This window comes from Megascapheus bottae, chromosome 15, assembly GCF_031878675.1.
Source record: "Megascapheus bottae isolate mThoBot1 chromosome 15, mThoBot2.hap1, whole genome shotgun sequence".
Lineage (NCBI taxonomy): Eukaryota > Metazoa > Chordata > Mammalia > Rodentia > Geomyidae > Megascapheus > Megascapheus bottae.
This window is the reverse complement of record NC_143523.1, coordinates 41,644,402-41,658,936: the sequence shown is the minus strand read 5'-3', so window position 1 is coordinate 41,658,936 and position 14,535 is coordinate 41,644,402. Positions and strand designations below refer to the sequence as shown.

The 14,535-nt window shown below is 38.1% G+C and overlaps 1 protein-coding gene across 1 annotated transcript in view; it reads left to right on the top strand.

The window, feature by feature from the left end:
- Ctnna3 (catenin alpha 3) overlaps positions 1–14,535 on the top strand; it is a 1,180,588-nt gene that overhangs the window by 247,332 nt on the left and 918,721 nt on the right. The window contains exon 6 of the mRNA XM_090346411.1: positions 13,143–13,406. Coding sequence (XP_090202537.1) covers positions 13,143–13,406 — 264 coding nt within the window. The remainder of the gene's footprint in view (positions 1–13,142; positions 13,407–14,535) is intronic.

Genomic DNA, 14,535 nt, shown 5'->3' with positions numbered 1-14,535 from the left:
AAGAATTGTTTTTCTATGAACTGGAGGTGTGGCTCAAGTGATAAGGTACCAGCTGAGTAAGAATTGTTTTTCTAGGAACTGGAGGCATGGCTCAAGTGGTAAGACACCTGCTGAGTAAGAATTGTTTTTCTAGGAACTGGAGGCATGGCTCAAGCAGTAGGGCACCAGCTGAGTAAGAATTGTCTTTCTGCTTGTTCCTAGTCAACTGCATTATGGTACACGTTACAACCTGTTCCTGTTATATACTAATTAAGCAACAGCTAGCTTATTGCACAAGATTGCAAGTCTTTTTTCTGGCCAAATCAGAACAAGGACTGTACTGCATTAGGGATAAAACTTGGGCATTCTTCCTGCCTGGCACAATTGCATACTTGTTTTCTTCTTAGTAGCACATGTTCCTCCCCTACTCCACTTAAAATTGTATTGCATGAAAAGGGAACAAAAACCTATATGAAACAAATGTCTAAAACCTAAACGAACCCACAGACAGAAAGATTATCAAGGTCTTAACCTCACTCCCCAAATCTTACACTTAAATATAATCCAAAAGAAATATTAATACAGATTTCAAAAATATTTATCCCCAACGCAAGGCATCCACTTTGCTATGTATATATAAGTTATATATATATATATATATACATATATATATATATACACATACATAGAATTGAAGAAGGGTACGGGAATGAAGGAATGAGAAGGAGATATAAAAGATGGTTCCTTGGTCCTCCAGAGGCTCATACCAGCCTGCCTGTAGTCTGCTCTGCCGGAATTCTCATCAAGTAGGGATCAAGGGATCCATGTGGGAAGCTGGGAGACCTGATTCGGGCCATGAAGGGTCCCTTGAATATTCCACTTTCAGCAGGTGGAGTGGGCGGTGTGGTGGTGGGGGGGTGTTTCCTGCTTGTAAAAGGATCTTGTCCGTGGCCCAGCAGGTGTGTTCTGGTGGGGCTGCACAGCCATGGGCAAACTTCTTCCTTTGGAGAAGAGGGAAAAGGTCAGATGCCTGCATAGCACAGAGAACACACTTTCCTAGGATCCCCAAAGTGGGTGCCATTCTGCTTATTCCCCTTTCATCCTGCCCCATGCTAGGGCAGTGGTGAGGCGGAAAAGTGAAGAGGACCGTTTGAATTGGGGAGAGGAAGGGCTGATTGTGTGTGCATAGCAGTTCCGGGGCTTGAACTCAGCTCTGGCGCTGACCCTGAGCTTTTTCTGCTCAAGGCCAGTAGAACAAGTAAGCTGCCTTGCTGAGTTCCTTCAGAGTTCGTGGCCTCATTCCTATGTGACACCCCGACAGACATTCCAAGGCACTTCCAACAGGTAGGGTATTGTTTTTCTGGAAAATACGTCCGAAAGGAATAATTTCTGCTAGATTACCACAGAAAGGCATACTTGGAGGAGAAATTTTGGGCAACCGTTGGGAGCAGATGTTGAACCCACTGACAAAGAAAAGAATGTGTGGAGGCGTTGTTAAAGACAGGAGCCAGTCTTGGGCCCTGTGCATAGCTAGGCCATAGGAGAAAATGTTTAGAATGTTTGGGTGAAGGAAGCATCATGCTGACTTTCTTGTCATTTTTTTTTTTAAATTGTGTATACCTTTGAACAAATATTTCTTTTTTGACAACGAGGCATAATAACAGTGTTTATATCTTTTCATAGAATTCTTCCAGAAAGAATTTCTGGATATAATTTAAATGTAACCGCTACAGCAGAGTGAGGTTATTAACTAGAAAGTTGCCTTAACATCTTTGGGCCTGGATATTATTTGGACTGAGTGTAGCACCAGAAAACAAGTGGTTTGCGTTTCACAAATAAGTCTGTCCTCACTGGCAGGCAATTATGAGAATAATAGTGTCTACTGATCTTTGACAAGTTGTTAAAATTCGACTTAACTCTTCCTATCATTAATTAGGCAAAGTTTTCTAGACTTATAGACACTGGAAGATTCTTGTTGGATGAAATGACAAAACAAACACAAATGGAAGGGAAACAAAAACAGCAACTGAATATTGCTGTAATAGCTAATTTTTATTTTTCATGTGAATATAATGTGTGGCTTCAGATAGTATTTTATTACATAAATTTTCAGTAAACACAGGTGCAATATATCACTGACTCCAGATGGATAAAAATTAGACACATTTTTCTGGATATACTTCAGACAGACAGAGAACTTATATTTACAGGAATATACACACCAACACACGATTTCTTGACTGGCACAGTAGCATGTTAGTCTAAGTTAGAACTAAGTAATAAAAGCCAAGCATAGTATGTATTGGTAGAATCCTGTAACCCCAGCGCCTAAGAGGTTGAGGCAGGAAGATCAAAATTCAACGTCAAACAGGCAAGGAAGGAACGGGGGAAAGAAGTAAGAAAACTTAGATTTCTGATATAATGTGAAGCTAATTTTCATTTATCCTTGGTATATTTCAGCTATCTACAGTATGCATTAATTGCCCAGATTACATACCTTTAATACTATTACTAGTTTCTCAGTTTTCTGTTTGAATTTGAAGGATTCTTTTTATTTTCCTTATTGCATTTACCCTCTTACGAAATTGAAAATATAGAATCATAGTAATACCCTCTCTTGTTGCCTAATAACATCTCGATTAGAAAGTGATGTGTGTCTTTCAATGCTTGTTTTCTTCAAGACTTGTTTCACCATCTGATACAACCCTCAGGATAGTTACAGCTGAGCGTTCCATTTCCTAACTTATGTTGGAGAAAACATTTAAGTTAGCAGGTGTTTTCACTATCTTGTTTTCTGGTAGAACACGAAGCTTCCCAGTGACCAGTGAAGCAGTTTAGGATGCCGTGTCTTGGCAGAGAGAGAATGGGGATAGGAGCCAGCCCAGAGCAGAATCAAAATAGCAAAGTATCCATAGGCTTATTGCTGCATCTCTTCCTTAATCTTAAGAAAACAAAACTGCTCTTTATAAGCTCCTTTTCCCTTCCCTACCAGACTGTTTTCATTGGCATCAGAAACCTTATTTAAATGCCTGAAAATTTGCATGTAGTTCTGCTTTGTTGAGCAGAGTAGCTGCTGAGCTATTCCATGTGAGCAGGGCAGGGATGTAGCATAGTAAGGAAGTCTTCTTCCATTTCTCTGAAGTGCAATTTTTTTCCCCCCAAGGGCCTGTGCCATCAATTGGTGTGGAAATCCCATAGCTTTGTCTGTTCTGATGGCCAGGCTATTTGCTTTATCTCATTTATCTCATCTTTTTACTTTCAAATGTTTAGATTTTCCTTTTTATTTTTAAATACAGACCCTTTATTGAGGCAGAAGATGTACTGCACATTTATTTTTTCTCATCCCTTTAACATCGGCAGTGCAAGAGTGGTTAATAACAGTGTTATTTGCCCAAAAGAAGACATGGATATTTGTTTGGCTTTATTAACATTTTTGTTTTCCTTGATTATTTTTATGTAACTCTTTATAACATACATTCAGAAAAATACACAGTTCAAAAATATGTAGTTCAATGAATTTTTCCAACTAAGTACATCTTTATAACTAGGACCTAGAACCGAAATAAAAAGTTTATCAAGTTCCCAGGGACTTTCTTCTTCGTACTTTCTATTCTCTGATAACTCGTATTCTGATTTCTACCACAGGTTAATGGTGCCTGAGTCAGAATTTTTTATATGAACAGAATCAAATAATATATTCACTTATTTTCTACCTCATTGTTGCAGGTAGCTTCATTTTATTCTCTGAGTCATTATATAAATATTTTTGTCTTGTGATGAACTCACAAATGGGTTCTTCAAAGACTAGAGTAGCTGAGAAATTGGGTGCATCTACTTTCAGCTTCTCTTACTGCTGTCTGTTTTCCAAAGTAGTTGTACCAATTGTAATAACCTGGCAGGCTTAGCTGCCAATTTTTTTTTGTTTTTGTAAAAATGCTTAACCTGCTCGACCCCCTGCGAGTGATTACAACCACCTGCGTGTGGTTTCATCCTTGTGGTTCTTGACTATGGGCCTCATAAGGTAACGTCATAAGGCGGCAACCACCTGCCTGTGGTGTTTCCCTTTAAAAGCTTAGTCCCACTGGAGGTCGGGACTGCTCTCTATCAGCCTGAAGGTGGAGGGTAGCGGCTGCACTGCTAATAAAATGACTTCTAGCTCTGTTCACTGAGTGTTGGTGACTCTATTGCTGGGGGGCTCAAGTCCCCCCCCCCACACAAATGGCTGGGATATTACACCAATGGTTTCACAAACATCTAATGTGAAGCTAGATACATTTAGTTGTAGCTTTCTGTGGCACCAAACTCTCTAGATAAAACTATATTTTTTTCACGAATTTGGTGTCTTGGAGTAGTCAAATCAAAGTCTGCTTTTGTTTTTTTTTAGCATAAACTTCCTCTCACTTATTTTTTACTCAATTTATTTTTTGGTCAGTTGTGGGGCTTGAACTCAGGGTGTGGGCACTGTCCCTGGGCTCTTTGGCTCTAGACTAGTGATCTCCCACTTTGAGCAACCACTCCACTTCCTTCACTTAATTTTTTTTTCCAGTCCTGGGGCTTGAACTCAGGGCCTGAGCACTGTCCTTGGGCTTTTTCCTCAAGGCTAGCACTTTGCCACTTGACCCACAGCACCATTTCTGGCTTTTTCGATGCATGTGGTACCAAGGAATCGAACCTGGGTCTTCGTGGATGCTAGACAAGCACTCTACCACTAGGCCAAACTCCCGGTCCCCCTTCACTTAATTTTTGCTCAACAAAAATGTTTTGAATTCTTAAAAGGTGTCATAAATTGCTAGATAGGGAGATGAAAAACAAGTTACATTAACAGATATATTTGATTTCACTGACGTCTAAACAGCTAGTCTAGTATTTCTAACTTTAATAAATCCATTGACAATTCAGCACATTCATTCATGATTTCTAGCCTTTTTAAAGTTCCCATACTTTTCAACATCTATTTCCCTTTTTCAAGGTGAAGAGATTCATAATTAAAACTTTTTATGATAGACAAATCATTCTGCTTCATTCTGGTTTTCAGAATTGCTTCTTATGGCGGCCATAACTATCCTCATTACTTGAGGTTCTGAACTGTGTGATGTGCCTGTGGCTTTTTGCTTTTCATGTTGTTCAACTTTAAAACATTTCTGGCTGGGTACATGTATCCCTGCATTCAGTCTAGCTACTCAGGAGGCTATGATCTAAGGTTCCTGGTGTAAAGGCAAACCATACAGACAGGAAAGTTATGAGGTTCTTATCTCCAATTAACCACCAAAAACTGAAGTGGAGCAGTGGCTCAAGTGGTAGAGCACTAGCCTTGAGTATAAAACAACTCAGGGACAGCACCCAAGCTTAGTTCAAGCCCAAGGTCTGGCACATACACACAATGTTTTGACGGGGGAGGAATTGAAAATTTTCTGATCATATTTTTGTAATTTAAATTCATATATATACAAAGTATTTTTTCCTTCGGGGCTAACATAGGAAATTATTGCGCTGACATCACCAAGGAATAATTTATGATGCCTTGAGTTTTCCAGTGCTTCCTGTAGCCTTCATATTGGGTGAAGGCCCTGTAACCTTCACACACTTTGGATCCCAGCTGGGAACTAGTGATTCATCTCTATTTCAATTCCACATTCTACTCCTGTGAATTCTAGATCTGTTTATAACACTGTATTTTCATTTACTGCTGGCATCTTACATTTGGTTCATTACAACATGCGCGTTACCTTTCTCTTCCAAGCACATTCTTCCCCACGCCCCCCTCTATTCTCACCGTGGTGAGTGCATTACTATGTATACAACTGTTGAAGCCATTTCATAAATACTTTGAAATACCTCCTTCCTCCCATCTAAATATACCAGTCTTACCATTTTCTTCATAACTTTGACCTGGATCTATCTTATTGTAGCCTAGCAATTGTGGTCAGTGTTCAGGTAGTCATTTGTTTTTTTCCTGGACCTGGTTTATTGCCTGATCTCCCTCACTAAAATAACCACCCTTTTTCATCTACTCTAAAGGCTACTGCCAGAGAAAGCTTTGAAAAGACAACATTTGCTGCATTCTGTGTTCTTTAGTATGGCATAGCATCTCCTGCCTACTTCCCTGCCTAGTTCATCAGCATTCCTGTTCAGGTTTTCTCTGCTTATAGTATCACCAGCAGCAACCTGCAATGCTCTTTGCCTTTTCATGCTCTAGGCCTTTTCATGTGCTGTATTCTTTGTTTATTAGTTTGTTCTGCATTGTTGATAGGGACAACTTATGCTCACAGTTAAGAAAGAATCATTTTCTCTGACATTGTGACATTTACACTACCTTACATGAACTTGGATGACATTATACTAAGCAAAATTATCCAAGCACAAAAAGACAAGTACATTATCATCTCATTTCTATGAGGATTTGAAGAGTCTAAAAGAAACCGGGGTAGGAATGGGAGGGAGGCTTGAACTCAGGGCCTGGGTGCTGTCCCTGAGTTTTTATATTCAAATTTTAAGATGTATATGATCTAGTTACAGCATGACCTTGGTAGTTAATAACAATGTATTTTCTTGAAATTTGGTAAGAGAATAGTTCCTAAGTGTCTTCATAACATGTACATAAAGGATAGTCCTGTGATTAATGTACTGATTCACTGGATTATGGTACCATTATACAATATATATATATGTTTACTTTGAATATATACAAAATTATACCTAAACTAGAAATTTCCATATATTTATTTATCTTTGTACTCCTAGCACTTAATGTCTGCTTTAGGCATAGGGGCTCAACAATATTTGTTGAGTGAATGGCTGCACAAACATATTGCTTAGTGCTTCCCCTTTTTAGATTATGTGATCTTTAAAATTCCTAACTATATTTTGTATTCCTGACAGGGTTAAAACTCATGTATTGTTTCTCTACTCACTTACATAGACTTGTAAGGTCTTCTTATTTAATTCCATCTGTGAGTTTTTCATCAGCTCAAAGCATTTAATATCTCCTTAACATGAAAATCTCGTGTGAGCTTTTCTCTCTGGTGCATTTATACAAAGATTAAATATCAACCTGTGAGGAATGGAATTCAATGAAATCTCCAATTGGTCTGACCACGTAATTCTGTTTTGACTTGATTCAGGATAGACTACCTCCAAATCTTTAGCCCATGGTATCATCAAATAAAATAAAGTAGCCACAGAGACCCCAACAACCTTTCATTTAGAAGAGAAATAGACATGAATTTCCATTTTATCTCTATGTCAGTTCACTACATTAAGTTTAATATGTATGATTGGCTTTTGGGAGAATGAGCTTGAATCCTCACTTTCTCTTAAATACTGTAACTAATTCCTTTTTCTTCTATCCTGTCATAATATATTATTTTTCTTATGTTTGTAGATCCTGTCTGTCCTTGTAGCCTTTCCGGGATTACTATTTGGGGTATGGTGCTCATTAAATATTCTGTTATTTCCCTGGGCAGACAGGATAAAACAGGAGCCTTTTAAATTATATTCACATTATATTCAGATTATAAATTCACATTAAAATTACATTCACATTAAAAAAACCCCAAAGTACTTACAGTGTTAAAATTAGAACAATTTATAGCAAAATACACATAGTCACCCTAAGAACAAAGTAAATACTTTAAAAAAAAAAACAACAAAAAACAGACAGAAATTTGAACTCTGGGCCTGGGTACTGTCCTTGAGCTTCTTTTGTAGTGCTTTACCACATGAAGCACAGTGCCACTTCCAGATTTTTCTGAATAATTTATTGGAGATCAGAGTCTCACAGACTTTCTTGCCTGGGCTGACTTTGAACCATGATCCTCAGATCTCAGCCTCATGAGTAGCTAGGATTATAGGTGTGAACCACTAGCACCTGGATAGTAAGTACATTTTTATACTAATAACTTTCTTTACAACAATTTATGCTATTTTTCACCTTTCATAAATGATCTAAATTTTGACATTGTGAAAAAAATTCATTATAAAGAAGTCTAGTGAATGAGTTACTTCACAGAAAATTATGTAAATGGATCATGATTACACTGTAAAATGAAAAGAACCTTTCTCTGATCTATCTGAATTTTTAAACTTTTTACTAGTATTCTTCTGAGGAGTATTGTGTTCTTTTTTTTTATTTTTTTTCCTTGCCAGTCCTGGGGTTTAAACTCTGGGACTGAGCACTGTCCTTGGGGTTTCTCAAGGCTAGAGCCCTACCACTTGAACGACAGCACCATTTCTGGCTTTTTTCTATGTAGATGGTACTGAGGAACTGAACCCTGTTCTTTGTGCATGCGAAGCAAGCATTCTACCATGAAAAACTCCCCGCCTGTAAACAAACTCTTTATCCTGTTATTTGTAGAGTTACATACATAGTGGTGCTAGAAAATTTGGGGTAATACAAAAATAATGAAAATCACAGGTTGAAAGTAATATGTCAAATTTGACCAATTTAAGGAATACAGTGATTATAGCTATTCTTTGTAACTTCTGGTTTACTGGTTTCCACATGTACTCTGTCTTCCATCCAGACCTGACTCCACCTAACTTCTAAGTAAATGAGATTAGAAAAGATTAGATGCATTCAGAGTAGTATATCCAGAGAACATATTTTACTTTTTTTACTCTCTTGTGAGAGGGTTAGTTATAATTCCTATTTTAAAAAGTATGAATATCAAAAAATGGATGACTTACCCAGCTCATAACCCTAATGACAAGACTGACTCTAGGGCCTAAAACCAGAAGTAAAGAGGAAATCATACCAAGCCAAGGACACCACGAAGAGTCTTTTCTTGGGTAATTAGTAGAAACAATGAATTGGCAGCCACTTCTAACTGTCCTCCCTACATCTTGTAAAGAAGTTATTCTCCATAAGCGTGTGAGAAGTAGCAGGCAGCCTTTTTTTTTTTTCAGAAGGGAAGGAACTAAAAATATAGTAGCACAAACCATTTATTAACCTCTAGCAACATTATGTTGTTAGGTGAGAAAATGGAGCAGCCACATTTTGAGAGATCGAATCACTGGGTCTTTGTTAAAGGCCGGCAACTGCATGGTGAACTCATGTCTCAAAGACCGCAGCCAGAAAATACATTTAACGCCTTTAGGAAACTGAGCCATGAAGTCCAGAGAGGAAAGAAAGAACAAAAACAATATCAACAAACCAATTCATCTCCAGTGGAGAGCTGAAGTGAGGCACGGGAGAAGAGACCAGAGAGGAACATGGTGATAAATGGCATGGCTTAATGGCGCCTGAGCTGGTCCAGGCCTAAATAGGGTCAGGTCAGGGGGGCAGAGACACAGGAAACTCTGGGTCCCAGGCACTGGACTGACAGATTTAGTAACCTATCAGCCAAGTTCCCCCACTCCTTCAGGTATTCATGCATGCCCATCTCCTGGGAGTTGGGGGCTTCACCTTTCTCCACCAAGAAGATAAGATGCCAGATCCTACCTTCTACCATGTAGCCAAGATGGCACCAGCCAGAGCCAAACTCTCTTTGAAATTATTCTGAGGCAGCACTGACTTGAGAGAGAGAGACAGAGAGACAGAGAGACAGAGAGACAGAGAGCGAGAGCGCAAGCGAGCCCAGTGAATGAACAAACCTGGAGTTTGCAAAGAGAAAACTTAGGTTTGGATCTCAATTCTTTTACCAATCTCAATCTTACCCTAAATACCTACTTAGTTACAAATAGAACTTAGTGTCAGCAAAACTCTCAAAGGGCATTGTGATGATCAATAAAATACCATAGAGAAGCATTCGCATATCATATAGGCTAAAAATAAAAATCTTTCTTTAATGGCAAATAAGAAAAATCTGTCATGTATAGGAAAGAGCATAGGGTAATTGGTCAACACAGGCTGAAGAGTTACACGGATGTGAATTGCAGTTGAAGAAATGCTATTATCTTGGCTAAAGCTTCTTGAGACCTCAGCTTCCTGTCTTTGAAATGAGATAATAATTACATTTATTCTAAGCTTTCTGGAGACTATGATTTTTATGAACTTTAAGTTATTGTATGACGTACACAAACAGTAGTAGATGTTGCTAGAGTTAGTCTTTTAAATTTATTTTAATTCATTTATTTATTCAAAGTAAGGCCTCACTATGAAGGCCAGACAAGTCTGCAACTCTATGTAGCCTAGGTTGGCCTTGAAATCTTAGCCCTTCTTCCTCAACCTAAGTACTACAATTTCAGGTGAGCACCAACACAACCAGCTCAAATTTGATTTTTTAAATTATTATTACTAAGTAGTTGTACATGGATGTAGCCATTTAACAAGGCAGTTTAATGTTTTTTCTTTTGTCAGTCGTGGGGCTTAAATTCTGGGCCTGGGTGCAGTCCCTGAGGTCTTCAGCCCAAGGCTAACATTCTAATACTTGAGCCAAACACCACTTCCTAACAAGGCAGTTTATGATTACAATGCATCTGAATCTGTATCACTTTTATCAACATTCTTCCTCTTTCTCCCAATCCACCATTCCTCACTTTTCTTAATTTTGTAGGATATACATTGAATTCTTGATTGCATTCTTTCCCCGTTTTCTTCATCTACCTCTCTTCCCTTGACTCACACTACCCTTTCAGGTACCCTTTTCCTGATGTTTATTTGATTAAATTTCACTTTGCCTTTCTTTCTCTCCCTCTCCCCCCCCTCTCTTTCTCTCTCTCGGTGTCTCTCGGTGTCTCTCGGTTTCTCTTTTTCTTTCTTGTCGGACATGGGGCTTGAACTCTGCCCTGGGCGTTGTCCCTGAGCTCTTCAGTTCAAGGCTATTGTCCTGCCCCTTGAGCCACAGCACCAGTTCCAGTTTTCTGGTGGTTAATTGGAGATAAGAGTCTCCCAGACTTTAGTGCCCAGGCTGCCTTTGAACCATGATCCCCAGATCTCAGCCTCTGAGTAGCTAGGATTATAGACATGAGCCATTGTGCCTGGTTTGACTTTGTCTTTCTATGGAATTACACTATTTAAATTCATCTTGACTCCACCACATTTTAGCTAATATATTTTTATACCGCCTAATATATTTATAATGTGCTTCCACATAGGAGGGAGAGCATGCATCCTTTGTCTTTCTGGGCCTGACTAGGATTCACTTCACATAAATGCTTTTAGTATCTTTCCATTTCTTTACAAATGATAAATATCCTTTTTAATGGATAAGTAAAATTCCCTTGTGTATATATACCACATTTTCTTGATCCATTCATCCATTGATTGGCATTTGAGCTAATTCTATACCTTAGCTATGATGAATAGTACTGCAGTGGGCATAATTGTACTGGGCTTTACTGAATCCTACTTTGTAATCTTTTGGATAAATGCCCAAGAGTAGAATTTATCAAAGACTTTAAGTCCTGAGACCATGGAACTATTACAGGAACTAGAAGGAGAAACAGTAAGACTCCTTGGCAGAGGTAAGAATTTTCTGAGTAAAGATTCAGAAACACAGCAAATCAAAGAAAGACTTGATAAATGGGATTGCTTGATAGATGGGATTACATCAAACTAAAAAATTTCTGCATGGCAGAGGAAATAGCCAATAAGCTGAAAAGACAACCTACAGAATGGGAGAAGATTTTTGCCAGCTATGCATTAGGTAACAGCCCAATATCCAGAATATACAAAGAACTTAAAAAAAATTAAATGCTTGGAATTGGAGGAGGGACCCAGGTGTTATGAGTGTCTGCCAGCCAATAAGCAAAAGCATCAGATACATAGTTCAAAACTCTGTCTTCAATACACACAAAACAAGCCCCACTCTGCAAATTACAAAGACAGTTCAGAGAATCTCTATCTACATGTTTCCAATTTCCTCCATTATCTGTTACATTTGTCCTACAAAGTAATGAATATTGATACTTTGCTAATACATATATATATATGTTTGTTTTTGCAAGTTATCTTGAGTTTTTCTATTCTAGGATCTAATTGAGACTACTCTCACTGATTTTCCATGCATCTCTAGTTTATCAGTCTCCTTGTTTTCTATAATTTTAATGATCTGTGGCATATTGCCCAAATATCATGTAGGATGTTCCCCAATCTGGTTTTGTTTGTTATAATTCTCATGTCTAGACTGGGGTTATGGATTTCTGGGGAAAATGCTACAGAAGTGACATGCTTTTCTTTGCTATATATCCAGGTATACATAATATTTATGTGATATGATTGGTGATATCAACCTTTTTCATTTGGATAAAGGAGTCATTTCCAGATTGTTTTACTGCATTATGATTAGGTTTGATCAGCCACCACATTAATATCACTTCCCTTCTTAATTTAGATTTACTGCAAATTGTCATCTCCACAGAAATATCATTGTCGAATGCTTTAACTAAAGCGACTTTCCCTTTTATCCCTATATTTGATTTTTTTCATAACATTTGACTGCAATTGCCTTATCTAGGTATTTGTTTACTCTATTGTCCATAGTCTCCTTCCCTCAAAACAAGAATATAAGTTTTAGGAGAGCAGGTCCTTATAGGACTATTTACATCTGTGCAATAGCTGTCTAGGGGTTATATAGGCTAAGTGCTCTTTTACCATTTATTGGATAAATATAACAGAAAAAATCTATTGTTAATTAGTACTTATAAATAATCTAGCTGAACAATGAAGTTTACGTTAACTTTTGTTTAAAAAGTAAATATGATTATGGGCTGGGAGTTTGGCTTGCCCAGCATGCATGAAGACCTGTGTTTGATTCCTCAGTACTACATACATAGAAAAGCCAGAAATGGTACTGTGGCTCAAGTGGTAGAGCACTCACCTTGAAGAAAGCCCAAGGACAGTGCTCAGGCCCTGAGTTCAAGCCTCAGGACTGGAAAAGAAAAGTATATGTAATGATTGATATTTATGGAAGATGGAGATAGCATACTGAGAGTTCAAGCTTTCTATAATTCACAATGTATGTACCAGACTATTGTAGCAATTTATGGCTGACAAATGTTATGGTCTTCTCAATTTGTACACAAGGGAACCTTTGTGACTTTTACTTGCAAAGTTGTAGATCTTGAGAATCCAAAGGAATGCAGAAATAATTGATGTCTTTAACATATACGTGATTTCCTAGTATTTGTGTCTTTTGATGTATACTGACAGAGAACCAGAGCTTCTCTGTAGTAAGTTTCCCATAACCCATTGTAAATTCTTTGCCTTTCATTCTTTTTCTCAGGACTTAAAATCTCCAAATCAGAGGGATGAAATTGCAGGGGCCAGGGCTACCTTGAAGGAGAACTCGCCTCTCTTACATTCCATCTGTTCAGCCTGTTTGGAGCATTCTGATGTTGCTTCCTTAAAAGCCAGCAAGGACACAGTTTGTGAAGAGATCCAGAATGCCCTCGATGTAATTTCAAATGCTTCTCAAGGCATCCAGAGCATGCCAGTGCCATCAGAACCTCAGGCAGCGACCTTGGGAAGTGCACTCGACGAGCTGGAGGTAAGTTGAAAGGTGACATAGCTCAGTACAAAAAATAGTCCAGAAGTGTATGATTTTAGATCTCTGTGCTAGAGGTTAGTGGATGAGAAAATAAAATCCAGTTATCTAATAATTTCCTATGATCTTTTGTGTCTTCCAATGAATGAAAAGGAAAGTCTCTTATTGGTAGACTTTTTGAGTACATTACTTTTCTTGCCAAGAAATCCAATGACCTATGAATTGGAATTATTACTGTATTGGAATAATGATTTTATTTTATGTAAGGTACAATTTTGATGTATAGGACTTATTTACTTGAGTAAACACATTATTAGCAATGTTGTGAATGCTTGGGAGATTAATCTGATCACTGTCCATCACAAACCCTTACTTTTTTAAAAAGGAGCAGACAGGCTAAAACCTAAAACAATAAACATTGTTAGTAACGGATCTATAGGTAAGTAGCTTATGGCTGAGAAGGTATAATCAAGCTCTCCAAGGAGGCTGGGGAATGAGGCAGATGAAGATCTAGAACAAAGACTTTACAGGTGTGGCAACCCAGATGCCAAGGTGAAGAAAGCAGGAGGATGAGTATAGAGCTCAGGAAAGACAACCAATGAATCAGATAATAGAGGGTGGGAAGCCTCTTGACTGAGGAGCCTTTGTAAGGCCCTTAATAAATTTTTATTTTTATTGTAAAGGTGCTGCTGTACAGTTAATCATTTCTTTTTGAGCAGTGTGACCCCATTTTCCCTCCCTCCTCCCCTCCCCCACAAGTTGAATAGTTAATTAGTATCATTAGCTGCATTTGTTCACCTGTTATCCCACCATTTCTGTGCTAACTCCTTGCCCTCTCCCAAACAGATAGACTTATATATAAGACAAAAGGTACAAGAAATGAAAACAGCAACAAAGGGAAAAAATAACCCCCAGTTGTTTCCATTTCTTGGGGTTCATTTCAATAAATATCGGTTTTTGATCATATGTACATAGCTATTGAGTCTTTGTGATTCTCTCCTAAAAATATCCTCCTTTGGTCACCCTGTGTGAATGGCAAGAGTCCAGTATAATTGAACATGTCCAAGTGTATTTTTGTGTGTGTGTTTTACCATCCAATGTCTTTACCTGTAGATTTACAGGCACATTCTGG